The following is a 24,000-nucleotide window of genomic DNA, read 5'->3' as shown; positions in this document are numbered from 1 at the left end:
TGTCTGTCTGCCTGTCTGTCTGTCTCTGTCTGTTAGTATATATGCATTTACATTTTTTTATGTATGGGTGTATGCGTTTATCTTTGCATATATGTTAATGTTATTCGTGCAATGTATGTTTGTCTGTATGCATGTATATATATATATGGATTAGGCGATTATGTATGGATCAGTTTGTTGTTCCTCTATGTTTCCTTTTTATCTGCCAGTCTTATCAATCTATAGATTTTTTTTTTTTTTTTCTTCTTGTTCTTCTTCTTATTATTAATAATGATAATAATGATAATAATAATAATAATAATAATAATAATAATAATAATAATATTATTATTATTATTATTATTATGTGTGTGTGTGTTAAACTCCTCCTCCTCCTCCTCCTCCTCTCCTTTCCTCTCCTCTCCTCTCCTCTCTTCTCCTCTTCTCTTCTCTCATCTCCTCTTCTTTAATACGTTATCTTGAAAACAAAAATATTTTAAATCCCTCCCAAAATTGTTTTAGGCAAAACAATAACACTTTTACAGTACTAGATAAAATTTTTAATGATATTTTTTTTTTTATAGATAACAAATTATCAGTTCTATTAATCTTTATTGACTTCGCTAAAGCATTCGACACCGTAAACCATAAAATTCTTTAAAAGAAATAATGCACCACTATGGAATTCATGTGGAAATTTTTTATGGTTCAAAGATTACTTAACAAACAGAAAGCAATATATCATTTCCAGTAATGAAAAGTCTACCACAACAAAAGCCACACTTGTTGTTCCACAAAGTAGTGTCTTGGGTCCCTTACTGTTTCTAATATAAGTCAGGAGGAGGTAGTAGACACCAACCGAAACGATAATTTACTCGCAGTGAGATCTAATAGCACTAGCTCAAGGGGTGTTGTGAACCTTCCATTAAAGCTAGGTGTGATCTCGCTGAACGTTTCTCTTTGTGTCTCACAATTCAAGGGGCAGTCACAGTCTGCCCTCTAAAGACAACCCTCCTATTTCTCATAAAGCTACATGCACTTACCACACACACACCCTTCACTTAAAATTCAAAATAATGGCGACTTCAAATCCAGCCTCGGAGTTCCCTTCTGGGTAGGGGACCACAAATGTCCCCAGATCGTTGGCTACCCAAAATGTCTTGACACCTCCCTCGCCTTTTTCTTCCTTAACTTCGTGGTCTTAGATCTAATTTTCCATCTGTAGAACACCACCTCTCCCCTACTAAACCTCACCTTCTTTTCCTCACCGAAACACAGCTGTCTGAGGCAACTAACAGTAGCCTCTTCTTTGTTCCCTCCTACTTCCTAACTTGATCTCGTGCCCACGCTCTTGAATCTTCCGAGTTTTCCACCATCTGGCTTCGACTCAATAGTCACTCTAACTAAATTTAACTATGCTGTCTGTCTTTCCCCTAATTCCTCTGACTATAATAAATTCTTTGACTTTTTAACTCCCAAAGTAGAGCATATTCTGTCTTTCTACCCTTTCACGGAGATCTCCATCCTTATAGATTTCAATGTTCACCACAAGCTTTGGCTTTCTTCTCCCTTTACTGACCATTCTGGTGAACTTGCCTTCAACTTTTCAGTCATTACGAGTAGGGTGCAACACCCAACTCGTATTCCTGACCGTCTTGGAGACACGCCCAACATTCTTGATCTCTTCCTTACTTCTAATCCTTCTCCTTATGCTGTTACCCTATCTTCTCCGTTGGGCTCCTCCCACCACAATCTCATTTCTGTATCTTGTCCCATCTCTCTTATTCCTCCTCAGAATCCCCCAAAGAGGAGGTGCCTCTGGTGTTTTGCCTCTGCCAGTTGGAGGGACCTGAGGAGGTATTACGCTGATTTTCCCTGGAATGATTTCTGTTTCCGTGTCAGAGACCCATCTCTGTGCGCTAAACGCATAACAGAAGTGATAGTGTTTGGCATGGAGGCGTACATTCCTCATATTTTTTCTCAACCTAAACCTTCTAAACATTGGTTTCACACAGTCTGTTCTCGTGCTATACATGATAGAGGTTGCCCACAAAAGGTACTTGAGCCTTCCATCTCCTGAATCTCATGCACTTTATATTTCTGCCCGGAATCATGCCAAGTCTGTTCTTCAACTTGCCAAACACTCTTTCATAAATAGAAAATGTCAAAATCTTTCAAACTCAAACTCCCTCGTGACTTCTGGCATCTGGCCAAAAACATCTCAAATAACTTCACTTCTTCATCTTTCCTCCTTTATTTCATCCTGATGGTACCACTGCCATCTCTTCTGTCTGTAAAGGTGAACTCTTATCTCAAACCTTTGCCAACAACTCCATCTTGGATGATTCTGGGCTTGTCCTCCTCTCCTCCTCCCTCTGACTATTTCATGTCTACAATCAAAATTCTTCGTAATGATGTTTTCCATGCCCTCGCTGGCCTAAACCTCGGAAGGCTTATGGACCTGATGGGGTCCCTCCTATTGTTGTCAAAAAGTGTGCTTCCGTGGTTGCACTTTTCCTGGCCAAACTCTTTCAGCTTTGTCTATCGACTTCTACCTTTCCTTCTTGCTGGAAGTTTGCCTACATTCAGCCTGTTCCTAAAAATGGTGACCGTTCTAATCCCTCAAACTACCGTCTTATAGCTTTAATCTCTCGCTTGTCTAAAGTTTTTAATCTATCCTGAATAGGAAGATTCTCAAACATCTGTCACTTCACAATCTTCTGTCTGATCGCCAGTATGGCTTCCGTCAAGGTCGCTCTACTGGTGATCTTCTGGCTTTCCTTACTGAGTCTTGGTCATCCTCTTTTAGAGATTTCGGTGAAACGTTTGCTGTTGCGTTAGACCTATCAAAAGCTTTCGATAGAGTCTGGCACAAAGCTTTGATTTGAAAACTGCCTTCCTACGGCTTCTATCCTTCTCTCTGCAACTTTATCTCAAGTTTCCTTTCCGACCGTTCTATTGCTGCTGTGGTAGATGGCCACTGTTCTTCTCCTAAATCTATTAATAATGGTGTTCCTCAGGGTTCTGTCCTGTCACCCACTCTCTTTCTATTATTCATTAATGACCTTCTTAACCAAACTTCTTGCCCTATCCACTCCTACGCTGATGATACCACCCTACATCTTTCCACATCCTTTCAGAGACGACCAACCCTTCAGGAAGTCAACAGATCACGCAGGGACGCCACAGAACGCCTGACTTCTGATCTTTCTAAGATTTCTGATTGGGGCAGAAAAAATCTAGTAGTTTTCAATGCCTCAAAACTCAATTCCTCCATCTATCAACTCGACACAACCTTCCAGACAACTATCCCCTCTTCTTCAATGACACTCAACTGTCACCCTCTTCTACACTGAATATCCTCGGTCTGTCCTTTACTCATAATCTTAACTGGAAACTTCACATCTCATCTCTTGCTAAAACAGCTTCTATGAAGTTAGGCGTTCTGCGGCGTCTCCGCCAGTTATTCTCGCCCTCCAACTGCTAACTCTGTACAAGGTCCTTATCCGTCCTTGTATGGAGTACTCTTCGCTTGTTTGGGGTGTTTCCACTCACACAGCTCTATTAAATAGTTTGGAATCAAAAGCTTATCCTCTCATCAACTCCCCTTCTCGGACTGACTATTTACACCTCTCTCACCACCGAAATGTTGTGTATCTCTTTCTATCTTTTATCGCTGTTTTCATGCTTACTGATCTTGCTAACTGCCTCTGGCCTCTGGCGTTATGCCTCTGCCAGTTGGGGGGGACCTGAGGAGATATTATGCTGATTTTCCTGGAATGATTATTGCTTCCGTGCCAGAGACCCATCTCTTTGTGCTAAACGCATAACAGAGGTGTTAGTATCTGGCATGGAAGCGTACATTCCTCATTCTTTTTCTCAACCTAAACCTTCTAAACCTTGGTTTAACTCAGCCTGTTCTCGTGCTATACATGATAGAGAGGTTGCCCACAAAAGGTACTTGAGCCTTCCATCTCCTGAATCTCATGCACTTTATATCTCTGCCCGGAATCATGCCAAGTCTGTTCTTCAACTTGCCAAACACTCTTTCATAAATAGGAAATGTCAAAATCTTTCAAACTCAAACTCTCCTCGTGACTTCTGGCATCTAGCCAAAAACATCTCAAATAACTTCACTTCTTCATCTTTCCTCCTTTATTTCATCCTGATGGCACCACTGCCATCTCTTCTGTCTCTAAAGCTGAACTCTTTTCTCAAACCTTTGCTCACAACTCCACCTTGGACGATTCTGGGCTTGTCCTCCTCTCCTCCTCCCTCTGACTATTTCATGTCTACAATCAAAATTCTTCGTAATGATGTTTTCCATGCCCTTGCTGGCCTAAACCCTCGGAAGGCTTATGGACCTGATGGGGTCCCTCCTATTGTTCTCAAAAACTGTGCTTCTGTGCTTGCACCTTGCCTGGCCAAACTCTTCCAACTTTGTCTATCGACTTCTACCTTTCCTTCCTGCTGGAAGTTCGCCTACATTCAGCCTGTTCCTAAAAGGGTGACCGTTCTAACCCCTCAAACTACCGTCCTATAGCTTTAATCTCTTGCTTGTCTAAAGTTTTTGAATCTATCCTGAATAGGAAGATTCTCAAACATCTGTCACTTCACAATCTTCTGTCTGATCGCCAGTATGGCTTCCGTCAAGGTCGCTCTACTGGTGATCTTCTGGCTTTCCTTACTGAGTCTTGGTCATCCTCTTTTAGAGATTTCGGTGAAACTTTTGCTGTTGCGTTAGACATATCAAAAGCTTTTGATAGAGTCTGGCATAAAGCTTTGATTTCAAAACTGCCCTCTTACGGCTTCTATCCTTCTCTCTGCAACTTTATCTCAAGTTTCCTTTCCGACCGCTCTATTGCTGCTGTGGTAGACGGCTACTGTTCTTCTCCTAAACCTATTAATAGTGGTGTTCCTCAGGGTTCTGTCCTGTCACCCACTCTCTTTCTATTATTCATTAATGACCTTCTTAACCAAACTTCTTGCCCTATCCACTCCTACGCTGATGATACCACCCTACATCTTTCCACGTTCTTTCAGAGACGTCCAACCCTTCAGGAAATTAACAGATCACGCGGGACGCCACGGAACGCCTGACTTCCGATCTTTCTAAAATTTCCGATTGGGGCAGAGAAAATCTAGTAGTTTTCAATGCCTCAAAACTCAATTCCTCCATCTATCAACTCGACACAACCTTCCAGACAACTATCCCTCTTCTTCAATGACACTCAACTGTCTCCTCTTCCACAATGAATATCCTCGGTCTGTCCTTTGCTCATAATCTTAACTGGAAACTTCACATCTCATCTCTTGCTAAAACAGCTTCTATGAAATTAGGTGTTCTGAGGCGTCTCCGCCAGTTTTCTCGCCCTCCAACTGCTTACTCTGTATAAGGGCCTTATCCGTCCCTGTATGGAGTACTCTTCGCATGTTTGGGGGTTCCAGTCACACAGCTTTGCTTGATAGGGTGGAATCGAAAGCTCTTCGTCTCATCAACTCCCTCCTCTGACTAACTGTCTTCAGTCTCTTTCTCACCGCCGAAATGTTGCATCCCTTTCTATATTTTATCGCTATTTTCATGGTAACTGTTCTACTGATCTTGCTAACTGCATGCCTCCCCTCTTCCTGCGGCCACGCTGCACAAGGCTTTCTTCTTCCTCTCATCCCTATTCTGTCCAACTCTCTAATGCAAGAGTTAACCAGTACGCTCAATCATTCATCCCTTTCACTGGTAAACTCTGGAACTCCCTCCCTGCATCTGTATTTCCGAATTCCTACAACTTGTCTTCCTTTAAGAGGGAGGTATCGAGGCATTTGCTCCCCTAGTTCTGGCTGACGGTTTTGGCACTTTTTGAACTCTTTGGAGAGCCAGCGCTCAAGTGGGCTTTTTTCTAACTTTCTTTTTTTTGCCCTTGGCTGGCCCTCTTCCCTACGTAAAAAAAAAAAAAAAAATGCTTCCCCTCCTCCTGCGGCCAGCTGCACAAGGCTTTCTTCTTCCTCTCACCCCTATTCTGTCCAACTCTCTAATGCAAGACTTAACCAGTACTCTCAATGATTCATACCTTCCACTGGTAAACTCTGGAACTCCCTTCCTACTTCTGTATTTCCAGCTTCCTTTGACTTGACTTCTTTTAAGAGAGAGGTGTTGAGACATTTGTCCCTGAATTTTGGCTAACTCCTATGTTCTTTTAGGGAACCGGCAACATATTGTTTTTTTTTATTTCATATTTTGTTGCCCTTGGCCAGTTGTCCCTCTTGCATAAAAAAAAAAGATACATAATGACATTTCAAATATTTTCTTTCTGAATCTAAAACAATATTATTTGCAGACGACATGACTATATACTTGTCTGGCCTAAACCCAAATCAACTTATACATAATGCTAATGATGAACTAAAAAACTTTCCGTATGGTGTCTAAGCAGCAGACTCACTATCAATACAACAAAAACTTGCATCATGCTATTTACAGTAAAACAAACTTTAAAATTTCCCCTATTATATATAAATCATAAAAAATTTTAAGAACTAATACAATCAAATTTCTTGGTGTTACCTTCTTCTTCTTCTTCTGCAGCTGCTCCCATGTTCATATGGGGTCGCTGTTCCTCACTAGTCTTCTCCACAAGGCTCTGTCCCCAAACTCCTCTCCACTCAATCCCCTCTCCTCAGGTCCTCTCCAATACGATCCTTCCATCTTTTCTTTGGCCTGCCACGTCGTCTTCTTCCCTCCACTTCCATATCCAATATCCTTCTGCCGACATATCCTTCTTCTCGCCTTTTGATATGACCGAACCATCGCATTCTCCTTTCTTGTACTTTCTTTGTCACCTCCGTTACTTTGGCTGTTCCTCTTATAAAATTGTTTCTCACTTTATCCCTCCTTGTCACCCCAAGCATCCACCTTAACATTCTCATCTCAGCAACCTCCAACTTATTCTCCTGTGCTTTCTTTATTGGCCACGTCTCCGCACCATATAACATGGCAGGTCTAACCACCGATTTGAACACTTTTCCCTTTACTCTTGCACTAATTTTTCGGTCACAGAGCACTCCAGTTGTTCTTTTCCAATTCTTCCAGCCCGATTGGATACGGTGAATGATCTCTCCATCCAGGTTGCCGTCCGCTGATATATGAGAGCCCAAGTATCTGAACTCCTTCACACCCTTTAACTTCATATCTTGCATCCATACTTCACTCTCCTGTCGACCATTAAAATTCAGATACTCCGTCTTCTCCTGCTAATTCTCAAACCTCTCTCCTCCAATGCTCGTCGCCATCTCTCCAACTTTCTCTCCACACCATCTCTACTTTCATCCACCAAGACGATGTCATCCGCGAACAACATAGTCCACGGTGCCTCCTCCTTTATATTTTGAATACTGTCATCCATGAGTAGGTTGAACAGATATGGGCTCAGAGAAGATCCCTGGTGCAGGCCCACTCTCACACAGAACTCCTCTGTTGCTCCCACACTGCTCCTTACCCTCGTCCTTGAGCCTTCGTACATGTCCTGGATCACTCTCACATACTTCTCTGATGCTCCTTTTCTTCTCATACTAGCCCAAACTTCCTGGCGTGGTACTCTATCATAAGCTTTTTCCAAATCAATGAAAATAAGGTGTAACTCTCTTTGTTTCTCCCCATACTTCTCCAGCAGTTGTCTTAGCGCAAAGATTGCATCGGTAGTACTTCTCCCCGGCATAAAACCAAACCTATGATGATTTATTAACTTTTAGGTATCACGTAAATAATCTCACCTTAAAAGACACTTCGCTATACTTTATCAAGCAAAAGAATACATGCCACAACAAGTACTTAAGACCATTTATTATGCCCACATACAGTATATCCACTACTAACTAATAGCAATCCAATATGATGCACAACCTGTCCTACTTATTTAATTCCTCTTAAACTACAACGCAAGAAAATAGTAAGAATAATAACCAATAGTTATTTCTTAGAACATACAAATCCTCTCTTCAAAGAAACAAAAATGTTAAAACTAGAGGACATTACTAAATAAGCTATCGCTACTTAGATGTATTCAAATAAGAATAAAATGTAGACCCTCCTTCCATCTCATGACCACAACATCCGCAATCGCGATAACCTCAGCATTCCTCCTCATCAACTTACAAAATTTCAGCACACAGTTTCTTGTCTAGGGCCTCGTGTATAGAACTCTGTGTTCCCCAAGTTCAGGATGCACCCTCAATCACCACATTTAAAAGAAAATTTAAAAACCTGATCTTAGCCATCTACTAATTTGAATTATTATCTAATACACTATCTTGTACTCAAATCATCAGTATGCTAATGTTATTATATCTACTATACATATTGTAGAATATTTGATATTCCTATATATTATTATTATATATGTATTATCTATTATTAATATTTATCATATTATCTGTATTATCTATTATATCTGTAACTGTAATAACTGCATATTTTTTATCATATTTGTTTTGTAACCATATGTTTATACAATTACTTATATAAATTCATATCAACTATTGTTGAAGCTGAACTGTATGGGCTACATGTTATATCCTTGTTGCCATCTGCCACCTTACTTATCCATTATTTCTTACCATTTTGCTTGAAATGCTCTGCTTTACAAAGGCTAACTACAGTCACACTATGTATATAATATGTATATACCTCCCAATTGTAACTGATAGTTATTAATAAAATTAATGTTCAAATGTTCAAATATTCTCTTGTCTTCTCTTCTCTCATCTCCTCTCATCTCTCCTCTCCTCTCCTCTCCTCTCCTCTCCTCTCCTCTCCTCTCCTCTCTTCTCTTCTCTTCTCTCTCTCTCTCTCTCTCTCTCTCTCTCTCTCTCTCTCTCTCTCTCTCTCTCTCTCTCTCTCTCTCTCTCTCTCTCTCTCTCTCTCTCTCTCTCTCTCTCTCTCTCTCTCTCTCTCTCTCTCTCTCTCTCTCTCTCTCTCTCTGCTTTTTTTTCCTTCTTCTCCTTTTCTTCCGCCTTCTCCTCCTCCTCCTCCTCCTCCTCCTCCTCCTCCTCCTCCTTCTTTTGTTTATTCGTTTTTCCTTGCTCTCCCTATTTTTCTTTTTTCTCTTTTTCCTAATCATTCTAATCATAATCATCTCTTTTCCTCGTCCTCCTTCTCTTTTCTGTATTCGGTGTTCCCTGCTCTCATTTATTATTTTCTCTTAACCCTTAAAGTACGGGGGATTGATTTACTTTACGTCTGTTACAGCGGGGAAAAATCACACCTGTCAAAAATGCTAAAAATATTTTTTTCTTATAAAAACATATTCCTTTGTGTTATTCTGAGTACAACAATGTAGTTTTCAACATGTTATCACCTCTCACAACAACGTTGTTGGCAGAATCCGCCGCTAAGAAATACCCCCCAAGCTCAGATAACACCGCTCTCTCTCTCTCTCTCTCTCTCTCCATTTGGGCATATGAATTTGATGTAAAAGTAGGAACTTTTGCACTTTCATGTCATGAAAATGCGAACTCAAATGAAATAATATTCGAAACAGAAAAATAAAAATAAACCACATATTACAAGTACGTATTGTGGATTTATATAATAATTGTAATGTGGCAACTCTTATTAGCAATGGGACTGACGTGACTGTCCTGTAGAGGCAACCATGGGTGACACACACCAGCGCATTGCTCGTGGGGAGTACGTGAGGAGGTTTATGAACGTCGCTGTGAGGGTTGGTCTCTGTTTCCCAGATCACTATCAGAATCACTACTATAGTCTTCACTTTCTTCTGTCTCAACAAAAAAAAATCACTGTCTTTATTTTTACCACTGTCCACAATGTCATTACCAAGTAACACTGACATAACATCACTCGGAGTACCGTTTCCTAACTCCGGGTCACGGGGATTGCCAGATGTTGCCTCGAAATGGGAAAAGATGACCTATTGTGAGGGAACATAATTATGTCTCAAGGCTCAAGGAGGCGAGCGAGAAAAGATGCCAGAGATTTCCACTTCCCCCAGGACCAATAGTGACGGGGAGAGATTCAAACGTTTAGCGCTGAAAAATCATGATTCCCGGAACGATCCCCGCTTCTTCACACGCAACACTACAATCGTCCCGAAACGATCACCGTACGTTAAGGGTTAATCATTTCAATCCTTATCACCCCTTTTCTCCTCCTCCTCCTCCTCCTCCTCTTCCTCCTCCTCCTCCTCCTCCTCCTCCTCCTCCTTCCTCCTCCTCTTCCTCCTCCTCCTCCTCCTCCTCCTCCTCCTCCTCCCTTCCATTTACTCCGCTCTTCTTTCCTCCTTTCTTTTTCTTTCTTTTTTTTCTTCCACCGGCTCCTTTTCTTCTCTTCCTCCACTTACTTATCTTTCTGCCCATCTTTCTTTCTTGACTTCCACGTGCTCCTCTTTTTTTTACCTCTCCTACCCTCCTACCTTCCTGCTCGCCTGATCCTCGCTGACGGCCTCGACGCAGCAGAGATTTATGTTCTAATATATTAAACATACACTCCCTCAGTCACAACTTTGGGAGGCGAGATGCAGAGTTGGCGCCACTGGAGACTCGCTGAAGCTTACATGATACAGTCGTGCTCAGAAGTCTGGTTAACCTGGTGCACTCACTCTCTTACCCTCTGTACTTCATCTTACCTTTAACTTGAGATGTTTCAATAGGGAGGTGTGATGACGCTGATTATCCTTTTAGTGACATCTTCACAGGGCCTTTCTTTCCATGTCATTTTTTTATGTAAGAGAGGAAAACCGGCCAAAGACAACAAAAGGATAAAAGAAACAGGCCCCTATGAGTGGGTCGGATATCAATGCCAACATGCAGAAGAGAAGGAAGAAAAGTAATCCATCTCTCAATAATACACGTACGTTTCTAAAGGTGGACCCCAAGACAGTATCAATCTCCTCTGATCTGTTGGCACTCTTCAACTCAGGTGCAGTGCCAAATAACAAAACTCAATTCAAACCATAGGCACCACAAAGAAAGACCAGGTGCAGGTGAACGAGGAGTACCGAATCGAGACATCTTTGCAATTAATCTTGTCACGTTTTCATATTTTTTTTTTCATATATACTTTTTTTCCTTTGTTTCATTAGGGAGTTGCAAGTTGATCAGATTGCTGTTGTTGTTGTTGTTGTTGTTGTTGTTTTGTCGTCGTTGTTTTTGTTGTGGTCGTTCTTTTTATTATTGTTATTGTTTTCTTATCGTTGTCGTTCCCATTGTTTTTGTTGTTCTTGTTCTCCTTTTATTGTTATTGTAGTTATTGTTGTTTTCGTGGTCGTTGTCAATGTTTTATTGTTCTTTTCCCCTTATTATTGTTATAGTTGTTGCTTTCTAGTCTTTTATCCAGTTTCCTAGACAAGTTAGAAGGAAAAAAACACCCATCTTACCTGGCCATTTAAACAAAGGGAGATAATACACACTTACGAGTATACGATATTATCTCCTTCCCGAACAAACCCACAAAACCGGTGGCGAGGACCCAATCACCCTCTTAAAACCCTGCACAGGTGTCCCATTAATTCACTCCCCAACACCTGTCTTCATCTGCGATTTACCTGGCCAAGATTAAAACCAAACACTCCTTAGCACGTAATATTCAGCTAACCAAGTGACCTGATTTCATCCAACTGGTCCCTTGCATCTTTATTATTATTATTAAGTGTCGATATGTTGCTATATGCCTTTGATCTCAAGCCAGGTCACAGGAGTCAGGGGGAGGATGATAGGGAGCTTGGGGGGTGAGGTGCAATGATCGAGGTCATCCAGGTCATAAGGTCACCAAATGGGAATCTGTGCTGAAATAAATAGATAAACAGGGAGCGTGTGAAAAGCACGATTTTAATGATTAATCGTGTGTTTATTTCAGTAATTGGATGACGAAAGAAAAATATTCCCGTGGATGGGATGAGAGAGAGAGAGAGAGAGAGAGAGAGAGAGAGAGAGAGAGAGAGAGAGATAATAATGAGATGTTATGCTTCTATACTTGTGTGTGTGTGTGTGTGTGTGTGTGTGTGTGTGTGTGTGTGTGTGTGTGTGTGTGTGTGTGTGTATGTATGTATGTATGTATGTATGTATGTGCTTGCGTGCATGCGTGAGTGTGTTTAAATATATCCTAAACCACCTTATCACTTGCCAATAATCATAACTAACAAAAAAATATAATCTCACCAACAACCCATCCACCATCCCCCACTTCCCCACTTTCTACATTCCTCATGCCTCCCCAACGGGTCAGATTAGCACAGAGGCATTGCTAGAGAGGAAGAGCCAAGATCAGAGCAAAGAGACCTGTTGACGTGGCACTGCATTGGAGACAGGCATTGGTGTATTCGTGTCGTCTGAGGAGGGAGTAGTGGAAGCTGAACGTGGAGTGATGAAGGTGGCTGGGCGTGGCTAGAGAGGGACTACTGGTGGATGGATGTCTGGGGATGCGAGGGGCTGGGTGGCAGGAGTGGTGAGCATGGAGGTGTTTCAAGGGAAGACTAAGGTGAATCGTTGTGTTCTTGGTGATGGAGTGAAAATGTAAAGGAAGTTGTAACAGAGAGGCACACAATTATCGACTTTTTTTTTCTTCTTTTCTTGTTACTTTCATTTTTATTGTTTTTGCTTTTTTTTACATTTATTTATGTCATTTTATCGTATTTATTAGTGTTTCATTTATTGACATTATTTATTTTACTTTATTTCCTTATCTCTTTCCTTCTTGCGATCATCCCCGAACATTGAAAAAAGGAGTAGATGTGGCTTTCCATGTATAAAACTTACAGTACATAATCTATACGTCTCTCTCTCTCTCTCTCTCTCTCTCTCTCTCTCTCTCTCTCTCTCTCTCTCTCTCTCTCTCTCTCTCTCTCTCTCTATACATCTATTTCACCTCAGGACACTGGCTGCGGGTGTTTACTGTCGATAGAAGCAGTGAGAGATGCACATAGAGGAAAGACATTCAGTTAAGAAATATGAAAAAAAAGTAAATAGATAAAATTGATTGATTATAATGAATAGATAGAGTTTATTTAGTGCGTGGCCGGATGTGTGTGTGTGTGTGTGTGTGTGTGTGTGTGTGTGTGTGTGTGTGTGTGTGTGTGTGTGTGTGTGTGTGTGTGAACCTGCGACATCACAACACACACAATACATAACGGAATCCCTTTAAAGTCACCCCCTTTGTAAAAAAAAACAGTGAAAGGAAAAAAAAGGAGAAAAGAATACACACACACACACACACACACACACACACACACACACACACACACACACACACACACACACACACACACACACACACATTTTTACCAGCGAACCCAAACTATTGAAATAAGGATGAGGTTAACGTCACACCAAACCTTTATCCTTACCTACCCGCCCTCCCCATCTCCTTCCCTGCCTCCTCCTTTTCTCCCTCTTCTCCCAGTACTCCTCTTCCAATTCCCACGTCAGACATTCTCAACAACACTCCCTTCTTCACTATCTCATCCTATTTCTCACTATTATATTTCCGTGTCTTTTCCTCTGTCAAACATGAGCTTTTTCTAACACATTCTTCCTCTTGATTCTTCCCTTCAGCTCATATTTATTTCTTTATCCTCCTCCTCCTCCTCCTCCTCCTCCTCCTCCTTTTTTTTCTATGCTATTGTGTATCTTCCACTAATATTGTAGATTGCTTATCGAAAGAGACCATTTAGAACTTCAGGATCTTTTACTGTTTGGACTTCATTTGTATTCCTTTGCATTCCTCCTCGCAGCCTTTTTTTTTTTCTTTAATCTTTCAAGAATTTATATTGCTTGAAGTAATTGAGATTTTTTTTTTTCTATCCAATATCTCTAATTTTTTTTTTTTCTTTCCCTCTTCTTTCCTTCTCGTTAATCCTTTTTTTTTCGCTTCTCTACGTAATTACTAATATTTTTTTCTCCTCCTACGCGTTTCCTCTTCCTTTCATCATCTCTTTTTTTTGTCTCTTTATTTTTGTTTCCGAGATATTCCCATTCTTTCCTTCAATCCTACATATTCTCTCTCTCTCTCTCTCTCTCTCTCTCTCTCTCTCTCTCTCTCTCTCTCTCTCTCTCAGGACCTACTTTACCCCTGACCTAGATCGAACTCCTCCCCCACAACCTCCCCCAACTAACGTTTCTCATTAGTCCTCTCCCTCCCCCTCTCAATCTCTCTCCCTCCCTCTCTCTCCCCATCTTCCCCTCTCTTCCTCTCTCGGGCAGTCCATCTTTCGTGTCCAGTAAAATTGAAGTCAGGTGTAGTTTTCTGGTGTTCCTAGAGAGAGAGAGAGAGAGAGAGAGAGAGAGAGAGAGAGAGAGAGTTGTGTATTTCCCTGTTCTTGATGTTTCGGTAATCTGTACATGTGTGTAATTATGTTCTTCTGTTGCATTTATTTATTCTTTTATTTTTTATTTTACTATATTTTTTTTATCTTGTGTACACTCATTACTATATATGTTAGTTAATCTTGTTCTTGTGTAGCCAGTGAATACAATCTAATTTACAGTGCTTGTTATCTGAGGTAGTGTTTGCGTAGTAGTGGTAGCCATTAACCGCTATCAGCTCAAGAGGCGTCAGTCATCACAGTAACACTTATTTCGCTGATTTTCTGAACGTAAAGAGTGCGCGAGTACAAGAAAACGTGTATTTTCTCTCTCTCTTTTTACTCTGAAACGCGAAATAGGAACTGCTTGCAATTTTTAACGAGCCACGGGATCTGGCTAAGGGTGCAAAAATGTGAGACCCGAAAATAGAAGAAATATATGAAAAAAAAAACTCAATGTATGTTCGTACATCCTGCACGAGACTAAAATAGAAACCCACAAACCAGAAATAGAAATTACCAGAGTTCCAGAGTTCCAGAGCACTCACGTCTGTAGTTGTGGTCAGAGTTTAGTGTGTGGTGTTTATTTAGGCTCTTTGTTTGGGAAGCGGGCGTTTTGGAGGTGATTTTAGGAAGGTATTAACACAAAGAAAGGTGGTGCAAAAAGCGTCTGGTTCTACAGGTGACAATGCCTGTATATCTTATTTCTTGTTATTCTTGGAGAGTTACAGGAATTAGTTTCACTGCTCTCGTTTTCTATGTTCCTTCTTCAGTCACACCCATTGAGAGCTTGACTCCTTTCTGTACTCAAGCATTCTCTTATCCTTTTATCTTGTCCTCTCTTTCTCCAGTATCCCCCTCCTCCGTCATGTAGTCCCGTATACCTCCACTTGAAATATCCAAACCACCTCAGTTACACATGTTACAATCATGTCTTCCTTCACTGCATTTCTAAACCCTTCTTATGTCTCTTTTCACCCGCCGGATAGATTATTCTTCAACATCCTAACATATTTTTAGTCTTTCCTTTTGACGTGTCCAAATCGCCTCAGTCACACTCATTACACCCATTACAAGCATGTCTTCCTTCACTCTATCTGTAAATTTTCACGTCGATTTTCCTCTCCAGTCATGTTTATCCTTAGCCAGCTTCTTTCTCTCCCATACACTCCTTGTTCCTCTCCTCTCCCCCCAAAAATTGACATGACCAACCCCATCAGTCCCTGTAATAATTCATGCATGAACATTTATAGCCACCTCAGGTACGTACGTAAATGCTCATCATAATATAGTAAAACACATGCTTTTGAATGCGGAAATATGAAGGTCTTATGAACATTCCGCCCTCACGCAACGAGGAATGAATGATGGTGGTGGTGGTGGTGGTGGTTTTGGTGGTTTGTCCTGCATCACCATCACCTAGTTTTTGCACACCGCATTTATAAAACACAGTGACACCATCTTCAGGATGTAGAAGGGAAAATGTGACACTAACCACGTTGTGTGTGTGTGTGTGTGTGTGTGTGTGTGTGTGTGTGTGTGTGTGTGTGTGTGTGTGTGTGTGTGTACTGCAGCCTCCCATCAAAAGAGCGAATGCAAAGCAAAAACGAAAGCAAATGAAATAGAAGGAAAAAAGTGCGAGGCTTTTTTGAAGAAAGTTTAGGTAAGGAGTACGTTCATTCGTTCTTCTAATATTGGGAATGATAAACAGATAGACGAATAGATAGAAACCGCGTGTTATTCCTCTAGTAAATATCACGGTGTATATAAATGTATACTAATCGTGCCCTTGCATTTTATTCCTCGTAACTTACTGATACACTTCCTCCTCCGTCATTTAATTCCATTGAAAGTCCCTTCACCGTTTCTTCGTTCGTTTGTGTAGTATCCTGACACACACACACACACACACACACACACACACACACACACACACACACACACACACACACACACACACACACACACACACGACTCACAATCGAGAGGCCCGGGTTCGAGTCCCGGTAAGCGGCGAGCAACTGGGTGACCAGCCAGTGAGGTGATTACACACACACACACACACACACACACACACACTCTCTCTCTCTCTCTCTCTCTCTCTCTCTCTCTCTCTCTCTCTCTCTCTCTCTCTCTCTCTCTCTCTCTCTCTCTCTCTTTTCCGATACGTTTTGTGGTCTACTCACAATCGAGAGAGAGAAGATATTCGCAACTGACGATGTGGAGACTCAAGTTGATATATTCACTAAATGTTTCACAAAATGCTTAAACGAATGTGCTCCTTTAGTAAATAGAGAAATTAGGAGGCCCTCTGCCCCTTGGATCGATACTAACCTACAAGACTCATGCGGGAGAGAAATAACATTCAGACGCGTCTCAAGAAAGACAGATATAATGTTAACTTGCAGGATAAATATAAGGTTTTGAAAAAAAAAAAAAAGTAAAACGCTGCTTCATAGATCAAAGTCAGATTACTTTAACCAAAAATTTGAAGCCGAAAAAGGAAATACAGCCGCCACTTGGAACACGCTCAGGCAACTCATACCCCCCACTACAAACAAAGAGTGTCCACTGTCAGCAGGGGACACTGGGGAAGTAAATACCAAAGTCAACAATTTCAATACATTTTTTGCTAATGTCGGGAAACAGACTTTTCAGAAATCACAATGCAATTTACCATATTATGATAATATAGAACAAGTCAACACTGATCAAGCTAACATTCCAGCGGGCAGCATGTTCCGACCTGAACCCACCGACAGTAACACTATAATCCTAGTGATAAAACACTTAAGGAACACTTCCTCATATGGCTCTGATGGCATTCCACTGCGCTTTCTAAAAGAATCCTTGCCAGTTATCATTACATACCTGACATGTATATTAAATACTTCAATTGTAACTGGGTCATTTCCTTCTCTGGAAACACGCCATAGTCGTCCCTATTTTTAAAACAGGAAATATCAACGAGCCAATGAACTATCGCCCAATATCTTTATTGCCCATAATATCAAAGGTTCTTGAGAAAATAGTAGCAAGGCAACTCAATTCACACCTCGAAAGGAATCACCTTCTCAGTAATACTCAGCACGGTTTCAGAGCTTCACTCTCCACAGACAGTGCTCTCTTAACATTATCTAATAAATTATATAAAAATATTGACACTAAACACCTATCCCTAATTACTTTATGTGATCTATCTAAAGCTTTTGATAGCATAAGTCATAAAATATTAATGGATAAATTAAAAAAGCTAAATATTGATTCCTTTTGGTTCAGCAGTTACCTACAGCAAAGAACGCAGTCTGTCCGAATTGGCAAACATATATCAAATAAACTAGAGGTATCTTATGGTGTTCCACAGGGATCAGTACTTGGCCCAGTTCTATTTCTAATTTACGTCAATGATCTCTCGCAATACATCTCCGACTGCCTTGTTATTCAATACGCTGATGACACACAGTTCATCCACACTGGACGCATTGACAGACTACATGATCTCATACAAAAAGGAGAAGAAACCCTATCAAAAGCAAAACATTACTTCAATTCAAATGGTCTGCTACTAAATACAAACAAGACTCAATGTATGTTTGTTGGCAGCAGGGGACTCGTGTCACAGATTCCGCCCAACACTTCCTTGCGGGTTGACGGCGCTACCATAGTTCCCAGCAGCTCTCTCAAGAATCTGGGAGTGTATTTCGATCCCTATATGACTTTTGACTCACACGTAAATAAGATAAGCCGCAAAATTTTTAGCACCATAATTTATATTAATAGAATAAAGGACAACTTCAGCAAAAGTGCAAGAGTAATAGTCATGCAGTCACTTGTCCTTAGCATCATTAATTATGGTATAAAGGTGTGGGGCACTACCAACAATACACTCATGCACCAAATACAAAAACTGCAAAACTTTGCCGCTAAAGTCGCTGTTGGTGGCGCTGCAAGGCATGAACACGCTACCCCATTCTTGAGAGAGCTTGGGTGGTTAAAGATAAAACAGAAATACATGTTTGAGATGGGAACTTTGATGTTCAGTGTAACCAGGGGGAGCTCTCTTAACAGTATATTTCGCATGCCACTAGTTAGCGAAATATCCACTGCTGCCACCAGACAACAACATCAACTATACGTGCCAGTGAATAATACCTGTACAGGGGCGCGCTCCATGCTAGTGGCTGGGCCCACACTGTGGAACAGCCTTCCCAGTGACATCAGAAATGCACCTTCATTACGCTCATTTAAGAAACAGCTGTTCCTCCATCTTTTTAAGCATCAGTTTTAGTGAGTAGTCTATGTTATTAGTTTGTTATTATGTTTTATCCCTGACTATTTTATTTTTAGTTGTTTTGTCATGTTTTATATGTACTTTTAATTACGACGCAGACACATTTCTTAGCTTTTTAGTCATAATTTTGTCTTGTTTTATATGTAGTTTTAATTATGACACAGACACATGTCTTAGCTTTTTAGTTATAATTATCATGTATTATAATTGATTGTTAAACACGTTTATTTTATCTGTTTAGGGCATCACTGATCTCACAATGTTTGTATGATCGAAGAATAACCATTGTAAAATGGAATAAAGGTTTGATTCTGATTCTGATTCTGATTCTGATTCTGATTCTCTCTCTCTCTCTCTCTCTCTCTCTCTCTCTCTCTCTCTCTCTCTCTCTCTCTCTCTCTCTCTCTCTCTCTCTCTCTCTCTCTCTCTCTCTCTCTCTCTCTCTCTCTCTCTCTCTCTCTCTCTCTCTGTAGGATATTCTGTATTCATAATGTTGCGCATAGTTCATAAGTAGGTGAAGTTCTTTTCCTCGCCTTCAGTCTCTTTAAATGATTTATGGGTGTATTGTATCGCAATATTTAATTATTTGAAGACTTAGGCAAATCATTCATAATGTTATTTTATGTTTTCCATAGAATTTGATAAGAAAGATGTTATTTTGTCTTGTTTGTTATAAAGTGTCTATAAAGTAAAACAGAATTGACATATGTAAACAAGTACATGAATAGCCTTCCTCCCTCTCTCCCTGTGGTACGGAGTATGACATCAGCTGTGTTTAGTAAACAATCTTGAGCTGCTACATTGCCAGGATCTTCTCCACTCTCAACTTTGATCTTTTCTTCACTTTCTTACTTTGATTTTTCCACGAACGATTGGTCAGTTTCCACGAGCAATTGATCAATTTCACAAAAGAGTTTTTTTTCTTTTTGTTACATATATAGATTGTTGACATTCTCTAGATCAAAAAGTTCAGTTTATCATGAGATTTTTGTCATATTTTTAGGTTCCCTATTATTCTTTAGCTCACATTTATACGGACGAAAGCCCGTGTAACTTCAACCAAGTGAAGCTTTATGATTAAGTGGAAGTGCAGGGTGAAGTGTTTCAGAATTTCTTCCTAAGCATCACTCCGCTGGCAAGGTTAGCAAACTGGTAGTAGCTACTGGAGACGAGACAGAGGTGTACACGTGGCAGCGTTTTTGTATCATCCAGTGTGCACGTGGCTCTGTTTATCATCTGGGATGCACGTGGGGCGGCGGAACAGGGGCTGGGAAGGCAGGAAGAGATTGGGAGCCGGGCTTGGTGGGGCTGGGAGGGCCTCACATACCAACATTATTAGCAGTCACCTATCGGGAATGCAATAGATTGTCGTGGGCGCTTACATGTCCTGCACGTGTGTGTGTGTGTGTGTGTGTGTGTGTGTGTGTGTGTGTGTGTGTGTGTGTGTAATTCACCACGGTCGTCTGCTGGTTACCCAGCCAGTCTTCCCCATTACGGAGCGAGCTCAGAGCTCATAGACCGATCTTCGGGTAGGACTGAGACCACAACACACTCCACACACCGGGAAAGCGAGGCCACAACCCCTCGAGTTACATCCCGTACCTATTTACTGCTAGGTGAACAGGGGCCACACATTAAGAGGCTTGCCCATTTGCCTCGCCGCTTACCGGGACTCGAACCCGGGCCTCTCGATTGGGAGTCGAGCGTGCTAACCACTACACTACGCGGTGTGTGTGTGTGTGTGTGTGTGTGTGTGTGTGTGTGTGTGTGTGTGTGTGTGTGTGTGTCTCTCTCTCTCTCTCTCTCTCTCTCTCTCTCTCTCTCTCTCTCTCTCTCTCTCTCTCTCTCTCTCTCTCTGTTTCTGGCAGCGTTTAGGAAAATGAAAAGGAGGTGGAGGAAGGAGAAGAGAAAAAGGAAAACAAGGGAAGACCACGAGGAATGTGGCTAAGGAAGGAAGCCAATAAGGGAGAACATGGGAACCGGAAGATGTATAACATACTTCATAAATACCGCTTTTTTTTTTAAGGGGAGGAGTGGTACGGAATGTAAACCGAGAGAGAGAGAGAGAGAGAGAGAGAGAGAGAGAGAGAGAGAGAATGGCGATGCAGTTCCGGTCTATACTTGTACTTATAATTGCTACTGTCACATCTTCACATTCATTAGCAAACCACCATCTGTTTCTTATGCAGGAACTTTCAAACATTGCGATACTAGGAAAAAAGGAAAATCTATTCTTTGTTATATCCTTTCTCTTGCTTGTAGATGCATGTAAGGACTCCACGCAGTGCTTGTAGTGGCTTGAATTACTGTAGATCGCTATGAAAACATTGAAGCATATATCGTAGTGATAGGGTAAAGGGCGGGATGAAAAAAATTTAATTCACGCAAGAAAACAGATGTAAAAGCGAGACATTACGCAAGAAAGAGCAGAACAGGAGAAGGAAGAGTGTGATAACGGGGCGAGGCATGGCAATGTTTACATGCACGCACTCCCCTCCTAGCGGAAATAGCCAAGCCGAGCCACCCTTACCTAGCGCCTGTATAGCGAGGCCACAACCCGCCCCGTTACTCTGCAGGGGGCACCGAAAACCCCGACCTCCCGCTGCGCTAAAGACACCCAAGGCCGCCACTTCCGTTCTCTATTCCCTCTGTTTGTGTGATAGGGCGGTGAGGTGCAGTGCAGTTACCTGACTGCGCTACAAAGGCTGCCAGGGTGGGTTGTCAAAACACCTCAGGAGCCCCTACCACTCCTCAGCTTCCTGGCCTTGTATTTACGCTGGGAGTACAGGGATATAATGTGTGTGTGTGTGTGTGTGTGTGTGTGTGTGTGTGTGTGTGTGTGTGTGTGTGTGTTTACCTAGTTCAACGGTCGCCTGCTAGTCACCCAGCCAGTCTTCCCCATTACGGAACGAGCTCAGTGCTCATACTGACCGATCTTCGGTTAGGACTGAGACCACCACACATCTCAGCACACACCGAGACAACGGGGCCACAATCCCCGAGTTACATCCCGTACCTATTTAATACTAGGTGAACAGGGGCTACACAGTAAGAGGCTCGCCCAAATTCCTCGCCGCTCGCTGGATTCGAACCCGTGCCTTCTTGGTTGTGAGCCGAGCGTGCTAACCACTACACTACGCGGTGTGTGTGTGTGTGTGTGTGTGTGTGTGTGTGTGTGTGTGTGTGTGTGTGTGTGGAGAGAGGTATTCTTTCCGTGTTTATCTTTCTTTCTTTATCTGATATCTATTGCAAATTAGCACTCTTTTTCCTCCATTCTTTGTTCCCCTGACTATCCCCTCGCGCATGAAAACTAATTCTTGCTCCCCATCTGCCAGCCTTTTAAACCTCGGTACTTTCCTCGCCTCAGCACAACGACCATCACCCCACGAGCCACCACCACATCACCACCAACTAACAAATCAACATGTATAGTCCTTAGCATCATCCGGCAGTCCACCTCGGTACTCTCGCCTCAGTACAAGAGTCACCTCTCTTCAGTCCACGAATCACCACACCTTAACAGAATAAAATATGTCAGCACTTGGACCGCAGGGAATAGCTCCCTTCTATACCTGCGCCATCACCTAGCTGTGCACGTGAGCACCACACACTCTGACTTGTGAAGAAGCAGTTTGATCCAATTCCCTCAGCGAGCAGCATGTGAAGCAGACTCATGAAAGCACAAAGTGGTCCACCAATAGTCAGGAATCTTTCAATCTTCCACGTATATTAATGTTCGGCATTTTTCCTCATAACTCTGAAAGGCCGCCACCGACTCTCCCTCCTCCTCCTCCTCCTCCTCCTCCTCCTCCTCCTCCTCCTCCTCCTCCTCCTCCTCCTCCTCATAGAGACGCCATACACCTGAGCAGCAGCCACACGTGTCCTGAGGAAGCCGCAGGTGCGTCTTAAAGCGTCTTCCGGTGAATTCGGGACATTGAAGGTACTAGCGCCTAACTTTTTGGCTTCGTTCTCCGGAAGGAAACACTATTCGCGATTTGCGGGAACACATCTCAGTGTGACGAAAAACAAGGAGGAGAAAAAAAAAAGAGTTTGAGAAGGAAGAAAAACAAGACAAAGAAGAATAACAAGTACTACAAGGGAGGCACATAACTTAGTTGCTAAAATGAAAGGAGAAAAGCAACTAGGCATTACTATCAAAAAAAGAAAGGAGAAGATGGAGTCGTGTCTAAAGGAAAGGAAAGCAAGCAGGCGATACCAAAAAGAAGAGAATGGAGAGTCCTGGGAGGCATAGAGATAGAAGGGAGCGGCAGGAAATGTTTGAATGTACACCCAAATGAAATGTGTGTGTGTGTGTGTGTGTGTGTGTGTGTGTGTGTGTGTGTGTGTGTGTGTGTGTGTGTGTGTGTGTGTGTGTGTGTGTTATGGAAGCGGAATAGGAGGGGGGAGAAAACGAGGACATGTACAAAGAGGACATTAGGTTATCCTCCGTATCTCCTACCTTTTCCTCCTCCTCCTCCTCCTCCTCCTCCTCCTCCTCCTCCTCCTCCTCCTCCTCTTCCTCTTTCTCCTGCACGTGTCTGCCCTTCCTACATAACCAGCTTGAAAACTATTACTGTATTGATATCCCTCCATATCTACCATTAACTTCCTCCTCCTCCTCCTCCTCCTCCTCCTCCTCCTCCTCCTCCAATTTAAATCCATTTACTTCTCTCGTAAGAAGGAAGAAAAACGTCAAAGTATAAGAGTGTTTTGTGTCTCCATATACAAAGCTGAGATCCTCCCCTTTTTTTTTTCTCTCGCATCGTTTCTCCTTTGTCTTAAGACTTAATAGAATCAAACTGATTATTTTTCATTATATTTCGAGACTGACCGTGTCATTCAAACTTAATATTTATTTGTAGTTTTATTTCGGTTCGTGAAAATATTGTCGTGCTGTAATTATGTAGTAGTAAGATGTTAATGGCTTATTACAGTTGTAGGAATGAATATCTAAGGAAACGCGTCCCTTATCCCACTGTTCTGTTCTCTTTACATATAGTGACACAGTGCTGGGAGTTTGGAGGCAGTATTCTCCCAACCTTTATGTCCTGGTCTATAGCGCCTTTAGGTAGCTTTAAGAGTATTTGGAAGCGCTGTTAAGCTTCCATCCATTAGCGGAAGCTGAACGTGAACTGTGTGTTCAGGCCAAATCCTTTCACTATTATAATAAGCAAATCTGTAGTCACTTTTTTTTTCATTCATACCTAATAAATGTCTTTACAATTTTTTTGCAAATTGTCACAATTTTCAGATAGGGAAAGCTGTACTTAGTTTTTCAGCTTTTTTTTTACCACAAGTTCCTCCTTTAGACATTTGATTCTCAGATATATATATATATATATATATATATATATATATATATATATATATATATATATATATATATATATATATATATATATATATATATATATATATATA

The 24,000-nt window shown here is 41.6% G+C and overlaps 1 protein-coding gene and 1 non-coding gene across 2 annotated transcripts in view; both read right to left on the bottom strand.

The window, feature by feature from the left end:
- Window positions 1–7,541, bottom strand: part of LOC123504878 — a 45,731-nt gene extending 38,190 nt beyond the window's left edge. The window contains exons 1-2 of the mRNA XM_045255783.1: window positions 7,238–7,541; window positions 6,917–7,109 (exon numbers count right to left, since the gene is read on the bottom strand). Coding sequence (XP_045111718.1) covers window positions 6,917–7,109; window positions 7,238–7,541 — 497 coding nt within the window. The remainder of the gene's footprint in view (window positions 1–6,916; window positions 7,110–7,237) is intronic.
- Window positions 7,542–20,235: 12,694 nt separating this feature from the next.
- Trnag-ccc lies at window positions 20,236–20,309 on the bottom strand. The gene has a single exon. It is a non-coding gene; the product is annotated as a tRNA-Gly (tRNA).
- Between the last annotated feature and the right edge of the window lie 3,691 nt (window positions 20,310–24,000).

The sequence above is a fragment of the Portunus trituberculatus genome, chromosome 17 (assembly GCF_017591435.1).
Source record: "Portunus trituberculatus isolate SZX2019 chromosome 17, ASM1759143v1, whole genome shotgun sequence".
In the NCBI taxonomy this organism is placed as follows: Eukaryota; Metazoa; Arthropoda; class Malacostraca; order Decapoda; family Portunidae; genus Portunus; species Portunus trituberculatus.
Note: the sequence above shows the minus strand (reverse complement) of the source record. Positions and strands in the feature narration are given on the sequence as shown.